General features: G+C 41.6%; 1 protein-coding gene across 1 annotated transcript; it reads right to left on the reverse strand.

Moving 5' to 3' along the window:
* Positions 1-575: 575 nt before the first annotated feature.
* On the reverse strand, positions 576-19,269 carry LOC104078144 (vacuolar protein sorting-associated protein 8 homolog; the record flags this gene model as incomplete). The annotated part of the gene is made up of 10 exons (XM_009579676.1): positions 576-683; positions 1,539-1,598; positions 1,701-1,854; positions 2,484-2,551; positions 4,009-4,095; positions 5,661-5,785; positions 14,796-14,850; positions 16,305-16,337; positions 17,345-17,438; positions 19,139-19,269. Coding segments are annotated over 10 exons (915 nt in total), but the record flags the coding sequence as incomplete, so codon positions are not given.
* Positions 19,270-20,367: the final 1,098 nt, after the last annotated feature.

The following is a 20,367-nucleotide window of genomic DNA, read 5'->3' on the forward strand; positions in this document are numbered from 1 at the left end:
TCTTTGATTCTATGATAGCAGAGCTGGGAAACAAGCTTAGCACTCCAAAGCCAAAATGCCAGATTTTCTGAAGCCTAGATACTGCTCTCATACTGAAATCAGACATGAAATCATCTTCAAACAACCGTATCTGCATGTGTAACTTTTGCAGATCTAAACAGGATGAGCGGCATGCCCTGAAGTCACATGCCAACAGGACCTGAAAGCTGTTGTCTCTTAGTGGTTTATACAAGTTTTCTCCAGACTCATGTTTTAAAACAAAAAATAAAATGGTATCTCAAACCCATGTGATCTCCCTGAAAACAATCCACATTCTTCTATCTCCAGTAAAAATGAGATAAGCTGCAAATCAACACTTCTGGAACGCATAAAGCTCATGCCTCTAGATTCTCAGGGAAGGGCACCACTGCTTGCTGAAGAGCAATGACCAACAGGTTTGTTTTCCGAAGCTGGTTGCAAGCGGCATCCCTAGCATCCACAGATATCATATTTTCACTGAGACAGAGGCTCAGTCAACTGAATATGTGAATAAGACGTGACTATCTGAAAAGCAGAATAAAACATCCAAGGCTTACCAGAAGAAAGTGAACGACGTCTCCTCGACAAAATGCAAGCATGGGGTTCACAGAGTTCTGTACAGCCACAAAGTGCCATGCCAGAAGAGGGACACTAGAAGGGTCCATCTGTTAGACAAAAAGCACAGCCAGTATTTAAGGTACGCAAGGTAGAACCTCAGTTCCAGGACACATGCTGTTCATCAGGTGTTACTCACTGACTTTGCCATGTACACACACAGGCTGTAAAGCAATTTCCTGGTCTGCTGGCAGCTGAGCAGTAGCTTATGCTCTTTGATCCAGCCACACTGTTTAGGGGCAACGTGTGTCTCTTGGCAAAGCGGACGGCCAGTCAGAACAAAACCTGTGTCCTAGCTGCTTAATGTAGACTCAATCTCACAAGGATTGATGGACTACGACAAGCTGCAGCTTGCTAGCAGCCTTGTCTCCATTCTCCCAACCTTCCCCCAGCTGCTTTTCCAAGAGGAATTATACCAGTGACTAGGGAAAGCAAATAATCAAGAGTTTAGAAGACTGTTTAGTGCTCTAATTGCACTTTGTTTCTGTCCCTGCAACTAAGGGTTCTATTGCATGATTCTTATGTAAAGCAATGGCCCCAGTCCGAGGTGATTGTAGCCATAATCAGGTCAACATGCCATCTGTGGGTGCATCCAGGCTGCAGCAGGGAAGACAAGAAGCTGAGGGGCTCCTACATTCCTCCCTTCCTACTTATTGGAGAAATTCAGCATCTTCACATAGCTACAGCTGAAAGCAGCCTTTTCACCTCCTCTCTGCCCACAATCTGCACACATCAGACCAATTGCAGACCAAATTGCAGATTATCACTGCAATTACCAGCACATAGTAAACTCTGCCTTGTGGCAAGTAGTGATACCAAACACCTGGTCCTAATCTCATCCCCTGCACTCTAGGAACCATTCGCAGCCATAATCCAAAAAGCAACTGTTTGGCTTCATTACTCACACGACCATAGGGAAAGGTCATCCACACTTTCAGAGATGGCTTCAGGCCAATAACCAGTATCTTCAAGAAAAACAAAGAGGCGAAGTAAAATGTTTGAGTATATACCAGAACACTTCTCCTTTGTGATTTCTCACACAAAGCCTTCTGCAAGCCGCAAGTTACCTTTGTTAGGGAGGCCATGGCCAGCAGCGAATACTGGGTGATAGGATGGTCTCTCAGCTCAACCTTGGCGTGTAATGGTTCAATACAGCAAACCTCCCCCTTTGAGCCACTGAAGAGACATCGAGATTCACACGTTCTCACTCCCATAACCCTCCTGCGAAGAAGAGAAATCAGCTTGGTGGCCAGCTATCAAGAAAGGATCAGCCCAACATTCTCATGAAATCTCAAGAGTGATCCTTCATGAATATTGTTTTTAAAAAGCCTTTTACGCAGCTCCAGGGATCACTTAGTGTGTCACTGGAAGCAGTCCCATACAGCTGCCCAGATACAGACAAGAATTCTTAAGATCTTATTTAACAGTAAAGTTTTGGAAATTCCTGGACATGATCAGACTCCCTAGACTGTCAATCCTTCCTCCTTGTCCCTCCTCCTCTTGAGGAGGCCAAGAAGAAAACGAGCAGTTACTGCAGGGCAGCTCTCACTAATGAAACAAGGAAAACCAAGAGGCAGCGCTTTTATGGCGACTACCAAGAGCCCACGAGGAATGCCAAGATTCTGGACAATACATTGATACCTTAATAACTTAGGCTATTCTTTGACTATTACACTGCCAGATAGCACCTTGCTTCAGCTGTGAAATTATACTGCAGCCCTAAATTACACCTTCAACATTCAGACAGTAGCTTTATTGGTTCCAGTGGGTTTTTTTGCTTAGGTTTGAGAAACTATAACCCAGCATTAGTTTCTTATACTTTCTATGAGTATTTAGAGTTATTGTCTTACTTAAATGACAGTTCAAATACGGAGCCTCCGCTGTCATTGCAAATTGCAAGTGTCGGGTCATCTGTAAACTGAGCAGATAATTAGATTAAACGTGGCACTAAGAAATAAAATACAAAAAAAATGGATAGAAAAAATGTATGCTATGGCATTATTAACAGCACACAAAAGTACAAGCATTGTACCTACCAGACAGACAGCTTTAACATACAGACTTGAGACAATTACTGGCTTTTTTATGATGTGTAGAAAAGCAAGGTTTTGTGTTTCATCTTCACCCCTCTGGCAAGCCCTAGATTTTGCTAGATTTTGCTACCAAAGTCCCATTACTTTCTATTGCAGCTCAGAACTACAGCATACCAAAACCTGTGTTACACTAGAACAGCTCACAGCCTCAAGCCCATGAGTTGGTGCCAGAGCTGGTGAATGGGCTGCAGTCACAAACAGACCAAAATCAGAAGCATCCAGACTACTAACGATACCAAATAATCAAGATAAGAACGGGTCACAGCCACAGCTGAAGCACCCTTCTGGAGGACTTTGCAACCCAGCATCTAGCAGCACAAGCATCTGGGCTGTATAGCAGTGTCCAAACACTCTTGAATGCTGGTACTGCCATCAGGTCATGAGCTAGAGAAGGGGGCCACTAGGAGCAGAGGACCTGGCGCAGGGTAATATTCATCTTTATGCACAGGGCAAAGATGCCAGAGATGGAAGCATGGAAGATGCAGCAGTAAGAGGGCACCTTCACGCCCACAAAACATTTTTGGTTAGCCAGGTCAGACCAATCAATACATAAGAACCTGTCCTTGAGCAACGTGCCCCACCAGACCCACTATACTAGTTCCAGTGTGACACGGTATGGGTCTGGGATGTCTCAGCAAGGTCCAGGAAAGGAGAAGAGAGAGGAGAGTTTGGGTGATGCACCAAAGTCACTGCTCTGACCATGCTGCCAAGGACCATTATGCTCTGGTAGGAGATGTCCATATAAAACAAAGCCATGCACAAAATCAGATATGAGTTTCTGTGTATGACGACAACACTATGTTGAACAAGAAGCCATAGATGTTTTCTCTTTCAACCCAAACATTCCCAACAAGTTATTTGAAAAACTGCTTACAGAAGCTACTTTCTACACTTCAGACTCTTTAAGTTTAAAGTTGGCAAGTCATGTATCCAGTTCAAACTACTGCAAGTTTTAGAGAAATGTATTCTAGCAACTCATTCTTCATAGATTTTGGCATCAGAGAGAGGAGTTATAACAGACAACTGTTATTTGTTATAGTACAACTCCCAGCCAATACTATTATTTCAGCCCTCAAAATACTCAGTTTCTTTTTTAAATAGAATGTCCACTCATTTTTTCCTCACCTCTGGATACTATCGCCATAGTCCTAGGTAGCTGCTCTCATCTGTAAATCTAAAAGTACTACACACAAGGAAAGTCAACACATCTGACTGAACACAAGCGTGTTTTAAAGGAAAAAAAAAAAAGTAGTATACAAGGAGTACATGTAGTATTTGTTACCTTGATGTGCAAAATGGCTGTTCCTGGTGGGTGGGCATCTGTTATTGATCGTAGCAGCTTCCCACTGGCCAGATCCCACATTGTGATCTGCAAGCAGATTGTTCTCAGTACACGTTTACTGCCAAGGAGTTCTCTCCATCACCTTGTGCGTTAGTACATCAATAAATTTCTATATTTCCAGTATCATCCTGGGGTAGTGAGGTCTTCACTTCATAGAAGAGTAATCTGAAATCTGTTCCTACCCTGTTTTTACAAGCAGTTTACTTATCTGCTTATAGTCTCCTTGACAACATTACAGTTATCTTCACAACTCTGAATCATGTCCTTAGGGCAAGCTCTCACCACCTGCCCGAACTCACCTCACAGCTATCTGCCTGATAACACAATTAAAGAATGTAAGGTAACTTTGCTACCACACAACACTGTTCAAGTGCTTCAACGCATTTCTCTCTCACAGAATCAGTGAACAGTTGAATAATCTCTGCTAACACCCACTAGCAAAACTCAAGCATCTCCACTATGAACCTTGTCACTCCTCTCCTGCGTTGGCTCAGCATGACAGGTCAGGTAGGAGTATACAGCTTGGCTTGCACTTGGATATTGAATTCAGGCAATTTCTCAACTAAGAAGCAGGAAGTCCCAAACTACTTACTGCATGACTGAGGAATATTTAGCCCAGAAGAGCTGAGATTACAATTTGAATCAAACTTTTTATTGGAAATACTATTTTATATGGTTCCATAAATCATCTATCAAAGCTTTGTAGACCAGATGTTTCAGAACTGCTGCTCCGATATATTTTATCTGAGTATCATTTAAAACTGGCCCCTACTCTGCATGGATCAAATCTGTATTTCCACATGGTCTGGAGCAGTCTGTCATTTACCCTGTCATAGGCACTGGAATGTGTTTTATCTAGAATGAAGGTGAAAGTCAAAGGCGCAAAGGGAAATGAAACTAAAAAGAAAACCAAAGCAGCCGCCTTTGCATTCCATGGACCTCTAAATTTTACCAAGTTACCTTCTGTCCATCTTGGTTTCGTTTGAGTCTTATAACTTTTGTTCAGGAATCGCTTTCTCTCTTTATGTTCAGAGACAGGCATAAAACTACAACAGCAGACTCAAACCCTTTTTCCCCTGCATTCAAAAGCTATGCTGCTTCTGACACACAACAGAAGTAAGGTATTGGTAAAAATGAACTTTGGGGCTAGATATGAGTTTCAAGAATTTCAAGTCATCACCACAGTAAAAACTAGCTTTAATTACAAAGCACAGACCACACAAAGTGACCTAGAAAGGCTAAGCTGGTTGTCCTGGTGCGCCATCGCACATTTCAGTTTATCAGGAGCGGGACTTATGTCACAATGAGCCACAATTAATCGAATCCTTCACTATATTCTGCATTACCCATTTCCTCCACAGAAACTTACCCCAAACAATCTGTCTGAGTTAGCTCATTGGATGCAGAAATTGGCTGGCCAAAAAACCTCTGGGCAGATCAAGCCATGCATACTGCTTCTCAGCACAAAACCAACTAACAAACAGCTACATATTGAGTGTGCTGGCTTGGAGCTACTGTCACCTCTGGATAGTCTCTCAGTAACGGTCTGCAGAAGGACAGAGCACTGGACCACCTCATCCTATGGGAATTACCTGTCCTTTCGCAAAGCCACACAGGAGCCTCGAACAGTCGTTGTTGATACTGAGAGCAGAGATAGCCCCATACTGGGCCCCAACAGCAGTGCTGCCCAGACACAGCCGAAGAGCCTGGTTTTGATCTACAGCAAAACAATTAGTAAGAAATTAAAGAGAAAGAAAGAGCAATGATTAAAATTAACATCATGCAATTATTTACATATACAATTCACTTGAGGTACAATAACGATTGACAGGCTTACAGTTAAGTTCTTAAAATAGAGTTTACAAGGTGAGAGCACATGTTAGTAGAGAGTACACTGTCTTGCAGGGAAATACAAAAATTATTTTAAGAAGTACAAAACAGGCACAGGGAATATGGAAATGCAGAGGTATTACAAACTGAAGAAGAAACTACTAGAAAAATCAAAGCAATATCTAGCTTTCCTTTTACTATTCTGCAACAGTGCTTAAGTTGTAGCAAGGAAGATGACAGAAAATCAATTCTATCTTCCGAGCCTTATACTTCTGTATGCCGATCTGAACATCAACTACAAATCCCCAACTCAGGCTTTCGGTAAGCGTAATTTTACATAACTTTTATTCCTTGGTTTTGTTGATAAAGGCCAGAAGCTGGAGGGAAAACGAACTTGTGTCCCCAAGCTGCACAGTTAAAATGCTTGATGAGTTCTAGTGCACATTAGCTCTTACTTTATAAGGAAACAGTAATGATCACCACACCGTGACAGAACTTCCTTTCCTGAGACACAGGCTACTGCAAAGGAGGTGCCAACGCCTGCACAGCCTCCTAGGGGACCGGGCTGCTGCATGGCCATGCCCTGCCTGCTCCCTGCAGACAACAAACAGGCACCTCTGTGCTAAGTTCTTGTGTGCTTCCACCACGAGAGACTAAAAACTGCTTTATAAGATGTTGGACTTCAGGCGCTATGAATGATAACCTTCTGCCTGTCTTTGGCGCATTGCTCTTAAAAGCTAAGAAAACAGATGTTCTGGATCGGCTTTTTCCACCTTTCTCCGTTTTTGTCCTGCTTTTGAGTGGGGGAAGAAGAAAAGATGCTTTGTGAGGACTGTTGGAATGAAGACTAGAGATCTGAAATACATCAGAAGCACCACAATAACACTGTGTGCAGGATTTCACTTTGAGCAAGGAAGGGAAAGGACAGGATCCAGGGGAACAGACAGCAGCTGAGCACCAGAAAACGCCCTGGAAGAACTGCCCAAGGCACGGGACGCATTTCTCCAAGCTGCAGCACCACTAGCAATGTGCTAGATGTGAAACAGAGCATGAATGTATCTCTCATTTCTTCCCCAATACAAAGTGATGTACTCATCAATCTGCACAGACACATCGATGGCTGAGCGCACACACAGTGGGAGTCACCTTTCAAATTATACCAGTATGAAGAGGCATTAGTGGAAGGACCGAAATAAACACTAGCAAGAAGAGTACCTGAACTCACGGATTACTCGAAAGCACTGCTTAGGGTGAGGAGAAAGAGGCTAGGGCCAAATTCAAATACTTTTTCCACTCTATTCCTTGTTTTACTGCATCTACCTCGATAAACTCGTCTGCTGTAGTGGCCCAAAAGAAAGTAAAAAATTCCTCTTCCTGCAAAATCTGGGTAGGGGTAGCACAGATGTAGGGATAGAGAGGGTGTTACAACACCACTTGTTCTGCACACCAGATGAGACCGGGCCTGGGAGAGACAGAAAAGCCATGCTCTGTCTTGCAAATGCACAAGGAAGCCTCAGGTATTACAGAAAACTGTCAGTTTTGATCTAAAACATGATGACAGTAGTGGTCAAGAGGACAGCATATGTTATGGGTGCTCAGAGACATCAGTATTCTTGTGAATGTTGAAGAGCTCTGCTCTTGAAATCTGTGGGGGGAAAAGAGAAAGGTGTCTTCGGTTGACCGTATCAATAAAAATCATCATCGCCTCAACAGGTGACAAGCAGCCCAGGCAGTTCTGGAAAAGGCTATCTGTTCTTCATGTACTTCTGCTCTGCTGTGCCTGCCAGCACAACACCTGATGCTGCATGAAGAAGGAAGCATCTCCCCTTTCCTCCTCTGCAGCCTGGCTTATGCCAAACACAGAACAAGGGAGTTGCATTTTCAAATGAGATCTGATAGTTGCTTGTTTACACTTAAAAACATTTCATAAAGATACTGCTTCTACTGTAGGAGATGTTCAGTTTTTAACCTACAGGTAAATTAAGATTATTTTTCACAGTTAAATAATCAGAAACTGTGTAAAACACTACTTTTCATTAGCTTTCCAAATGAATATGACATTGTTCAAGATAAAATCCTCTGAAAGCCAAAGAGAATGTAAGGGTTCAAACCGGCTGAACCTACATGTACAGGAGCAGCTCTGAAAGCTCTGACAGTCACACAAGTTACTGTTCAAATAGACATCGAAATTTTATAAGCCTTGACACTCATGTTTAACTAAACAAAGGATGTACAGAATTCAGGTGTCCACACTGTGATCAGCTGCCATCATTCAATACATAAGAGGAACATGGAGCCAAAACTCCTTCAGTATCACTATAGCGAGAAATTAGAAAAGCAACATGGAATTCATTGCATCTGCCATCAAGCACAACGCAGAGCTTCCTGAAGGTCAGCGTGCTGCCACGGAGCCACCAAACCACAGCACCTTCTGCTCCAGAGGCCAGGCAGGGTGTTTCAGCCACCACCTCTATTACCAAGCACAAGGCAGTGGAAATGCTTTAAAACTAAGGCCGTTGCTCTGCACGCTACTCTCCTCATTAGGGTAAGATGAAAGCAGAAGCCATGTGATGGAAATAAAAATCATCCTTTGCCATGCTACTAGAAAACACCTTGACAGCACTGTGACAAGGGTGTACATGGCATAGATCAGAACAGGTCAAAGAAAAAGAAGAAAAATCATGGAAGATTTCCATGGAAGCTCAGAGAACATAGAGCTACAGCTGGAAAACAAGTTCCCCAGAGAGGTATTCTCCAAATGGTGTCCTTCAAGTCCCAAAGAAATAATTCCTGTTCCAGAGGTCTGGAAATATAGTTCATTTACAAAAAAAACATGTGCTAACCATAGAAATATGTTTAAAAATAAGGTGAATACTGCAGCTCCTGCTATTAAAGGCGAATTGCATTCTGTTCCTTCCACTTCGGCTTAAACCTGCCAGTAAGTCAACCAATAACCTGTTTCCTGTAAGGCATGAAAAAGGAGAATCTTTCCCAGCTTTCTCTGAAAAGGGTGGCAGCTTCAGAATCACTGCTACTTTCAGTCCGGCTTTACATCTTTATACGTATACCCACACGAACTTTCAAATCCATTTTCTTCTTCCCTCACCCACAATGTCAATTCAAAATAAACAAGACCCCCACTCCACTCCAAAATTAAATGCTTTGTATGACTCAAGTTATTCCTTCCTAAAAAGCAAGTGCCCGTTGTTGCCAGAGATGCCTTCTCAGAGTTGAGAAATGATCACTTGGAAAGCTAACCCCAGAGAAACCCATGCCAGTACTTGTTCTTGTTTCCAGCCAGTCAAAAGATGACACACAAGGAGGAGCCATTAGGTAAGATTTTTTTTAAAAAACTAACTACAAATAAGATGACAAAATTGCTTCCAAAGCAAAGCAAGATGCCTGAATCAATGAGCTCCTATTAATCAACTGGTAGAGAAATAAAAATGGATAAAAGCAAAAAGTTATAAAAAGCTGATCTGATGATTTTCCAGACTAATATTCTCAGCTTTGAATTAAGGCACATTTAAGATTAAGCAAAAAAAGCTTTTTCCAAATGCTTGAAAAAAAGGTGGCTATCAATTGTCAAAAAAATGTTTTTAATTTTGCAATTTACAGAAAGCAATTCTTCATCTGAAAAATTTCTGGCAGCAACTATTTGTGTTGCTCTCAAAGTCTGAAGTCAAAATGAGATGGCACCTTGATACAGCTCTACAAGTAAAGAATAAAAACAAGTTTATGAATATGAAATAAGTCACTTTCCAGAACAAAGGAATAAGCATAGCACTCCAGAAGTTATTACTTCTCAGATCACCAGGTTTTCATCAAGATCTTTTCCTTAAGCCATGATGTCCCTGAGTTTGAAAGGCCTGCTTTATTTCCTGCAGAATTACTCAAACATTACAAATTTTACAAACAGGTCCTTTCCTCCCCCCTGTATTAGGCACAGTACCAGTAAATGCTCTCCCAGGAGGTATACCCCTCTTGGAACTGGGGATCCCGAGGACAAGAGACTGCAGACTCCATCTCCCCCAATAACACAAAACAGCTGTCATCTAAGCCAGGGCACGCTGAACCCTCCTCCCCACTCCCTGCCCCCAGCTTAAGCTAAGAAAATGATTACTCAGAGCAGGGGTTAAGTCAGACCACCTGCGGCTACCACACCAGGAACCCACTGCTCCCTCCTCATAACCCCTGCCTGAGCAGGGCTTCCAGAAGTTGCTGTCTGCTTGCATGGGTTTCACAGAGTTTCTGGCTTGTGGTTCTTTGAATTCGGTTCCTACTCCACAGTGCTCCCGCTCAACACTCTCAGGCAGAAATAGATGGATGGTGATCTCATGGAAAAGCCGTTGTCCTGCCTCGAAATGATGCCTTCACAAACAGCTATGGGCCTGCTGCCCTAAAACGTTATAAATAGCACTTTTACCTGTTTCTCTGCTGTTCTTGCCTGGAGAATATGGAAGTGTGCAATGCACATGAACTCAATAACCAATTCCCAGGCTGGCCAGCAGTATTACCCACTGACTGGTTACTGCGCTCCCTTACTGGCCGCTTATCTGGCACAGACAACATGCAAACTGGGCAAGACAGGAGTTGTTCATGCAGGATACATGCACAGTGCAGCGTTACTGTACCTTTTCCTTTTCAGTCCACACAGAAAGGCCCAAAAGAGGAAAGAAAAAGCCAGAAATCAATATAAAAGAAAGGAGTGAAGTTACAAACAGCATATATGTGATAATCTTCAAAGACAGAGAGAAGATTCAGATTTTGCTGCTGGTGTCTCCTTCTGTTAACATTTCCCCTTTTGATTTATTCAAGTAACTGAGAGGATGCTGTGATAGCTAGTGTTTTAAAATCAAGCGGTTTAAACAGCATATGGAATCACTGAAGAAAAATGAGTTTATAAATTTGGGTTTCATTGTATTGAAGACAAACAAAAAAAAAAGAAATCGGAGAGGAAATAAAACTGGAAGTTCACAGTGACATAACTGGTAAAACTATTCTCAAGTTACCACCAACCACCAACTCCCCATTAACTTCAGAAAACAACCAAGGACAACAGTCCCCAAAATCTAGTTTTAATGCTGTCTTTAAGTACTTACACTACCTGTTCTTTCAACAGAGTGTGCTACCCCCACACCTCAACAAAGACTGAAGACACTAACCATAAGTTTTACAGCCAACAGAGAAAATAAATGGTTCAACATTAATCAAAACAAAGTTTAGCTATATAGAAATTTTATGTCTGGACATAAAGTCTCCATGAAAAACAACACATTTCAGTGAGTTCTGTTTAAGGGCTAGTTTTTGAGTAGTGTAAAAACCTCTTAGCTCTTCTAGAAAGATGGAGAAAAAAAACCTCTAAAGATTATTTCTTTATTGTTATAGGCTTGCTGGGAGAGCACTTCTCCACTCCAGCTAGCAATCCCCAAGAAAAGTCACGGCACACAGCATAACTGTTCATTTGCACAATGCTCACAACTCCAAATAAGCTTCAGAAAGAATTTGGCAAAAGGATGGCCCTCATCTATATTAAAAAAAAATCCCCCAAGCGAGCACAGCACTAGAAACAAGGGTCATATTCCTAAGGCACAAAAAACTGTCATTATCCAAACGTGGTAACAAAGCATCAAAATAGAAGATAAACTACCTGAAAGATAGGTAAAAAATGAGAGCACCAAACTCTTCTCAGTAATGTCAGATCACGTAACAAACGGCAAATACCAGAAATGGCAGATTGAGAGGTTTAGACGGATTGTTAGGAAGTTTTTTCCGTGCAAGATTATGTGGCCCTGGAGCAGACTACCAGAGGAGTGTGTGCATGCATGTTTGCCTGTTGGGCAGTATTTTCCATCCGTAAGAGTTTTGCAAGACTTGGCTAGACAAAGCCAGGGCTGCCCCGACCCAGTTACTGGGGACAGTCCTGCACCAGACAGGGGGTGACTACGGGCCTCCAGACACCCCTTCCTACCAACACTTCTGCAACACTTACAGGGTGTCAACGAGTTGCCATCTAATCCAACTCTAATCCACAAGAAAAATACTGTTTTTCAAAGATTAGATGCGCAATCTGAGAACTGTCCCATGATAATTTTTCAAGAGCCAACAGAAGCATTCAAAAAAGCAGAATGAAAGCTGCCCAAGTCTTCCTTAAAAAGGACAAAGCAGACAAGTCAAGAGGTACAGGTGGACTTACGAGAAGAGACAAATGAAATAGCTACATAAAGTCAACTATAAGAAAGAAAAAACAAAGCGTTAAAAAATTTGCTAGTGATACAAAACTATTCAGAGAAATTTGAACATCAGCAACATTCAACCAGAAAATGGACCTACATTTTTGGAGGAAAAAAAGGTGCTGTTTCCATTGTACAGTATAAACCATGCACACAGCTTATAAAACTTCAGGGAATAAATCTCATCCTAATTAACACACTTAGTAGACAAAATGTTTTCATAAAAAGTACAGAAATTGATCTGTCTACAGACATAAACTGCTGGTTTAAATTACAGAATAAAACCAAGCCAGAACACTAATCCTCTCTCTTTGCACACAAGAAGGCCTTGTACAGCCATATCCTGCGAGGATTTCTCTCTTTGCAAATAGATCTGAGAGCACTGGGGTCAACGCCCAAGTTTTAGTCACAGAACTGAAAGTCACAGAGAACAGAAGTGTCCAGGAAGCATTCGTGCTCGTAGCTGAAACAAAGTTGGATGACGCACTTCCATTCCTCATCACCTTTAAATTACAGCATAGACTCACAGAATAACTTCGGTTGCAAGGGAGCTGTGGAGGTCTGTGGCCCAGTCCTGCTGCTCCAAGCAAAGTCAACAAGATCAGCTTGCTCAGGGCCTTGCTGAGTTTTGAATATCCCCAAGGACGGAGATTCCACAACCTCTCTCAATCCTTATCTAATGCTTCAGCACCCTCACGGTGAAAAATTTAATCAGAGCCTCCCATGTTGCAACTCGGGTCCACTGCCTCTTATCTAACGCCATGGACCTTTGAGAAGGGTCTGAGTCTCTCTTCTCTATACCTTTCCATTAGGTGGTAGAAGATAGCAACATGATGTCCCCTTAGCCACCTCCTCTCCATGCAGAAGAAACCCAGTTCTCTCAGCCTCTCCTCATGCATTATGTGCTTCAGCCCTGTAATCATCTCGGTGACCCCCCTCCACTGGGCTCACTGCAGTACATCGATGTCTGTCTTCTACTGAGCAGCCCAAAACTGGACACAGTACTTCAGATGTGATCTCACAAGTGCAGAACAGAGGGGGGTAATAATTTTCATTCACTTGTGATAATACGTGGCTGTAATAACAATAACTTCATATGTTTCAATAGATCAGAAAGTTTGAAAGGCCCTGTTGCAAGTACGCAGAGAAGTTCTTCAAAGCACTGACATTTATTTTAATAAAAGCCAATTGGCGGAAAGCTGGTATTGTGCCAAGTTTCCTAAAGGCTACAGAATGAACTGAATAACTACAGACTACACAGCCTTGCAAAGATAGTGGCCAAAGTAACAGTAAACATGTTGGTCCAAAGCAATCAAGGGTGTAACAAAGAGACCTTTGCTTAAACACACTTGCATTGAGCAAAACAAACAAATCTTACAAAACACATCAGTTGAAATACCAGAGCATCTTGGACATTCAGGCATTCAGTGGTCCATCCTCTTAAACAGGACTTGATGCAGAAATAATTTCGACAAAGGTAAGAATGACCTCTTTGCATGCTTATATAGAGTCCTAGAGCCCCTTCTGGAGTGTAAAATGCTGAAAATAATCTCTCTCTATTATGACACCTGCAGAGAACAGCTTCTTGTTTAAAGGCTTACTAACTTCATATTGTGTGCATATAGAGAGAGCAACAAGAAAATCAGAGTAAAACTGTGTTCCATAGGAGTGGTATTGGAGATCTTCACATACTAGACAAATTTTAGAAAAACCACAAAGATCTACTACTAAAAACTCAGTAAGATCTTGTGTTGACTGTAGCAGGGACGAAGATATTTATATTCCAATTAAGCACATCCTGTAATTGTTTCAATCCTGGATTAAGAAAATGGCATCAAATAGTTTAATGTCTAAATACCCAGGAAAGTGAGTCTTACACTGTCACAGTCTTTCCCGTCCTTCTGTTGTAACCCTGTCCCCCGTAACTTTTGGTCTCTTGAATAATTTCAGCAAACTTCAAAAGACAAGAAGATAATGAAATTTCTAGAATTGTTAAGAATTTGGTGCTGCATAGACAAAAGGCGCAAGAACTCGATGTGTATGGGACCAATTCGAGCTGCTCTCGCCCAGCTGGATAAACAGAGGGACAAGCTCAGAAACTTTTTTAAGAGAGTTTGGTGATAAGAGGAAGGAAAGAATAACAGAATGAAGGGACACAGAGGTGACTGGTGCAGGGAAAGGTCAGGGAAGGAGAAACCTATGATGCAAGCCTGCAGGTAGCCATGGGTCAGAAACATTCCAGTTCCCAAGGAACACATTTTAATTTCCCTAATGCTGGCAGCTATTATGTCATAGGGGAGAAGAAGATTAATACTGTATGAGATGATGGTGGTATACTGGTTCTGGTTTCTTCCACATGAAAACAGAGTAATTTATATTTAAACATAGAAAAGGCTCTTTAGACAATTGCCACAGAGCTAAATTTCTCAGTATCAATGTGCCAACCCCCCCAAAGCAGAAGAAATATGTGAATAAGGACAACTAAAATATTACTTGTGCTTTATTTCTTTACTGAAAGAAAATCACATTTAGCACAAACAGAACATATTAGGAGAAATCCACCCTGCAGTTCTAATTCAGGCTGGGTTTTTTTGCTTGTGTTTGTCTGGGTTTTTTTTAAGATCATTAAACTGCAAAAAACTCAAAACTTTATTTTTAACTTACCAAATATCAGTGCTAATCCATGGGAAGTCCCCACTGCTATCAGATTTGATGCTGCCTGAAATAGTCATGCAGAAAGATTGAAAGTAGAAGAAATGTCAGTCACAAACCCACCACTTAAACCCTCACTACACTCATGCAAAGTTTGCCAAAAGGGGAAGATTTAGAAGGTTATAGATATAACCATTTTCTAATTTATAAGTGACAAGCAATTCCTACATGAAAGCTAGAGAAGTATTACACCTGAACGACCATCCCACAGATCAAGTTCAGAGGGCTGCCTTTTCCTCTGCTGTTTGAAATTCAAATGCTCAGAGTGGTACCCACAGTGAAATTCCTTCTCTGTAAAGTCAGCCTCATTCTTTTGGTGTGGTAGCTGAGTATAAATACTCAGAGGGTTTTTCTCACTCAGCTGCTACATCCACATCTGAACTCTTCTACAACCCTGGGCAGTGCTGGTCCCCTGCAGAGACAGTCCACACCACGCCCAGAGACTCCAATTTCCTTCCATGGGGAATTAAACATAGCTCCAAGATTCTATTGCACTTGCAAGCCTGCACCCAATTAAATAAAACTTAATAGAAATCACATAATGCTATAGATACATTAACGTTCTACTTTTTATTTCTTAGCAAGTGTAAGTCAGACTGAAAAAATTAAGTGCTTTAATGCCTGGAGTATGTAAGTACAGGTTTTTATCCTATGTGCACATCAGACACAGTGTGCTTCCAATTTTGCTGTGCAACCTTTTGCCTTAGATGTGACTATGGTTTTTCTCCTTTTTCTTTTTTAAACAAAAAGTATAATTTCTTATGGATTGCTGCTACTACAGTCAAAGTGACCAAGCACATCTTTAGTTTCTTCATAAAACATTAAAAGTCATTTCACAAGGGCAGAACAAATACTTGCTGTATTTCACCTCCTTAAAATGTTTCTCTTCTCCTTTAACTATAGGCAGCTTCACTTCTGACATATTTTAATTAGTATGCTTGCTTTAAGAAGTTTAACGCAAATTGCTAAGCAGTAGTATCTTTCAGACAGGCTTTTAGTGAAATTTTATATTTTAAGGTCATATTTCAGTTACATCAGAGCCGTAGAGATTTTGAACCCATCACTTTATGAGCACTTCAGTTTAAGTTTCTTTAAAAAATTGTTAGGAGTCAAACCAATAACTGGCAAAGAAGAAATAGCTAGGGAGATTCAATGTGTTCAACAGATGAACACTTACCTTACGGGAAAGGTTAGGTGCTCAACTAACAAGCCCTAGCGATGACATGAAAAAGGGGAGAGTGTGGGGCTTGATCAGCAGAGGGGCAGCTGTGCTGTTAAGAAAGGCTGAACTCTGCCCCCAGGAACTAGATCTTTCATGCTGCTTCTCTCACCCCTCATATTTGAAAATTCTTAGAAAGGTTAAGAAGGAAGATGCATTTATCAGCTGTCTTAAATTACTGCTTTAACAACCTTGCATGAAAACTTAACTATACAGTACTTGAAAATTGTTAGAGTACTTACAATTGCAGTGGGCAAGCCAGCATCCACTTTGTCCTAGAAAAACAGGACAAGTCATGAGTAAGAGAGACAGAACTCTCGGCTCCGTGTATGTCTCTAATAATTAGAACTACAACACGCACAAAAATCAATACAAGTTGCATTTTAATAGTCCCACCAGGGCAGACAGCGCTGAGGGAACCACTGGCTAGAAACACCCAGAAGGAATGAAAAAGTGCACAGAAATGGAGCGGAAACAGAATATCCTGTAATTCCATACAAAAGCTACTGTGTTCTTCTCAAAACAGTCTAATCTTACTAACAGTTTTCAGTATTCTCTGTGTACACGGCATAGACATCAATTACAAGACTACTTCCCTCTCCAGCAGACCTTATTAGCTTCCCATTCAGGCGGCCCACCCACACCTCCATCAACGCAAGTAACAGCCAGGGGCAGCACACTAACACCGAGACCCTGGTCACACAGCCATCACACAACACTCACAGAGGAGTCACTTGCATTCTAACAAGCCCACCTTGCGTGCTTCAGAAATCATACACTCGATAAATCACCACCTTAGCTCTGATCTTGGACAGTCAGCTTTCCCCTGGCAGTACGATTTACAGACCAGCTCTCTTCCTCCCATGCATGAAGTGCGGTCACAGACGCAGGAACGAGCAAACCTGCTCCTCACTCGGCTCAGAACAATGAGTGTGTTCTGTGCCTGCTGCAGGCATTAAGCAAACCTGTTTCCAGCATCTTCGTGCAAGGAGAACAATAGCACTACTACCATTTTATATTAACATTTCCCACCAAGGTTAATGACATCTAGCAACACAAATCAGTGTTAAAAGGGACCTACCATATTGCTGCTGCAATAAGTCAGCTAATACCTGATTCACTACTGGCTAGGGATTACTAGTTAGTAGTTTACGTACCCAACATGTTAGTATTATCCAGAACTAATAGTAGGGGGAGATAGGAGATCACACACACAGTCTTCCACACCAGAATAGGTTCAAATTTTTCTTAATGGATGCGACCAGGAGAAAAAGACACTTACTGCTGCAGATACTATTTGGGCAGAAATTCCTTTCAGAAGCGAAAGCCGTATAACTGATCCATGGAGTGAAAGAGAATCTGGGAGTTTTTTCTTCCTAAGGAAATAAGAAATAAACCAAATGCATTAGAGCAGAATAGAAGTTTGGAACTTTGCCTAACCCACAGCGAAACCAACAGGTAAATTCTGCATACACTCGTAACTCATGCAGTTTCCATTCTTATTCTTGGGGCCTACATGCACAGAATGGTTTCATGACATTATTAGCAAAGCCTGCTATGCACCACTGTGCCTGCATAAAATTTGTTTTTAACTCATGTCCTGCAAAAAAAAAAAATTGTTCTTCAAACAAATTGTCAGTTTCAAGCACATATCTGCAAACCTCAGAATTTATTAATAAAGCCTGAAAGCAAGACTGTTGCTCTTTAATTAATCCTCCAGTGAGTCAGGAAGTTTCAGCCTTTAAAGGTGAATATCTAAGGAAAATACACAATTGGAAAAGGCTCATTAGCAGAATACAGACCCCTAGGAAAACTGGATGTATGCTTAAAAAATAACATTCAATTAAAACACAGCTGATCTGATATGAAAGGTTAAGTGTTTCTGTTTATGGAGAAAATGTCTTTAAAAAGTAACTAGTGTACAGGGGACAGTTATTTCTAAAGAGCCTTAGTACGCTGTAGTGCACAGTAGAGGGAAAATCCCCAAGAAAGTTGCAGCTTTGTTACCAAGCACACAACCACCAGAAAGACAAATTTCCAAAACTGACAGGGAAGTATTTGGTTCTTTTCTCTCCAGAGGTGCACAAATAAGTAGCTCACACATACGCTGAAGAAACATGTTGTTAATAGCTTATATTATGGCTAAGGACCCATAAACACAGCAACTAGCTTCACCCAAAGATGACAATAACACTTCCAGGTTTTTCTGCCGACTCTGTACTGGAAAATGTTTAAGCCACTCCAGGTACCATTTACCTCAATACAAACCATCTTATTTGAAAAAAGAAGGGACAGTGAATCAGTACGCCACCATATGCCACCATAAACCATCACACTTAAGAGCATTTATATTCTCTGCAATTGCTCATGCAACAATCACAACTTCTTACAGCACATAAGAAGGCCGTGGGAGTGGCTCAGGATGTAGGATCAGGCCATCATTTGAGTAATTAATGAGGCAAGTCAGCAGTTTTATAGCTAATTATCACATTCCAGGCTGCTTTTAGATGTCAAGATGAGCATTCCATTTACAGGAGTGAGAGCAATTCACTTGCCTTTTAAAAATAACCACCAGCTGCTTGCAGACTCTGGAAGTCATCAGACACCTTTGAAAGATTTTCTTCAAAGTCATCACGGCTCAGTGTTTTAAAGATTCCATTAAAATTCAGAGAAATTTAAATGCTCCATCTCCCATAAAATGCATTTATTGCTCAAACAGGCTAGCCCTCAGTGCAAAAACAAATCCCATCTTTGCCTACTTGATCCTGCAGGAATAACACTGTTCTGTCAAAAGCAGCCTCACCAGAGTCCCTGCAGCATCCCCCTGGGACTTCAGCACTAGGATATAACAGCAGGAGACAAAATCCACGTGTGCAATTAAGGGTTCCTACCCAGGTAACAGACAAATTGTGTGCTCATAGCAAAGCTCAGAGAGGAGGTGACTTAGGAAGTTTCAACTGTTCTTAGCTTTGGATCGTCCTTCTACCCACTCCAAAAAGGAGAATTCATTTTTAATGGATATAAGCACTGCTCCTTCAAAATCATTTAACCTCCCAGGCTATCAGTCCTGCAGTACCTTTTCAGGTGTGCCCGGTCGCCACTGTCAGAGCTTGCTACAGAAGATGTGTCGTAGGAGTGTGTATCCGTGTTATCAATATTCAAGAGAAAGGGATCCTCCAAAATGAAAGACTCTTCTTCATCATCAGTCTGAAGGAAGAGAATCACCACAGCTTATTAAACGTTCAAAATGCACAACATATAACTGGAACATTAGCAAAACCGCATCAATTAAGCAGAAAAATCAAGGAGAGGACAAGGTAAGTCTCATATGTAAAAAACAGAACTATGTATTACTATGATTTAGCGGAAGAACTGGTTTTACTATGGAAGAACTATGTATTACTATGATTTAGTGGAAGAACTGGTTTCCAGAATTCACAATAATCACGGAAGTGAACTGGAGAGAAAGTTATTCAACTAATCGTTCTTCCCCAGATATGATCTACTCCATCAAAACTTTAACAGACCTTTAACTAAGCTGTTCTCAAAAGTCTCCAATTGCCAAGAGAAAGCCTAGAATTTTTATCATCTATTCCAGCACTTCACCAAGTGGTGGCTAAGAGTCTAGCAGTCCCTCCAGCTGCTACAAGGGTTGATTTTTCTCTTCTCCTTCTGTCGTCTTCTGCTGGTCATCTCGATCTCTCTCTCCACAGGCTTAGCCTGGAATTGTTTTTATAGTAATTTTTAAATGGCCATTCTCCCTGATGTCTTCTAAATTCAGTACAGTTCATGTTGTTCTCAAAATACAGGGCCAGAGAGAGTAAACACAAAACCCCTCCTAATGCCAAATGTGCGGAGAACACAGCAGGTGCTCCTCATTTGTCTTAGAGCTGGCAGTCCTGGGCCCATTAAGTGCCTTTTTTTTTTTCCAGTGCAGCTGTATGCCTTTTGGGCTCAGTCAGGTTGTCCTCCACTAAAATCCTTTTCAGAAGATGCTTTGCCAGTCATTCCCATCCCATATGCATCGAGATAAATACCATTGGACTAAAGCTTTTTATTTCTCTGCACTGAACTGTGTTTTCTTCAGATTACCGCTCATGTTTAAGACTACCAGTATAATACTCCTCCGACACGGACGTGACAGCATCTCCTGCCAGTTTGGCATCACCCAAATTCAGGAAGTTCCCTCTACCCTCATCACCCAAGGCATCAGCAGAAACAGGACGTACCCCTGTACACTACCCCTCAACACCCCCTTCCTACTTGGGCAGCAAATCACTGATGACTATTCCTCTTGTTCCTAGG

Source organism: Fulmarus glacialis, unplaced genomic scaffold (genome assembly GCF_000690835.1).
Source record: "Fulmarus glacialis isolate BGI_N327 unplaced genomic scaffold, ASM69083v1 scaffold10036, whole genome shotgun sequence".
NCBI classification, from domain to species: domain Eukaryota; kingdom Metazoa; phylum Chordata; class Aves; order Procellariiformes; family Procellariidae; genus Fulmarus; species Fulmarus glacialis.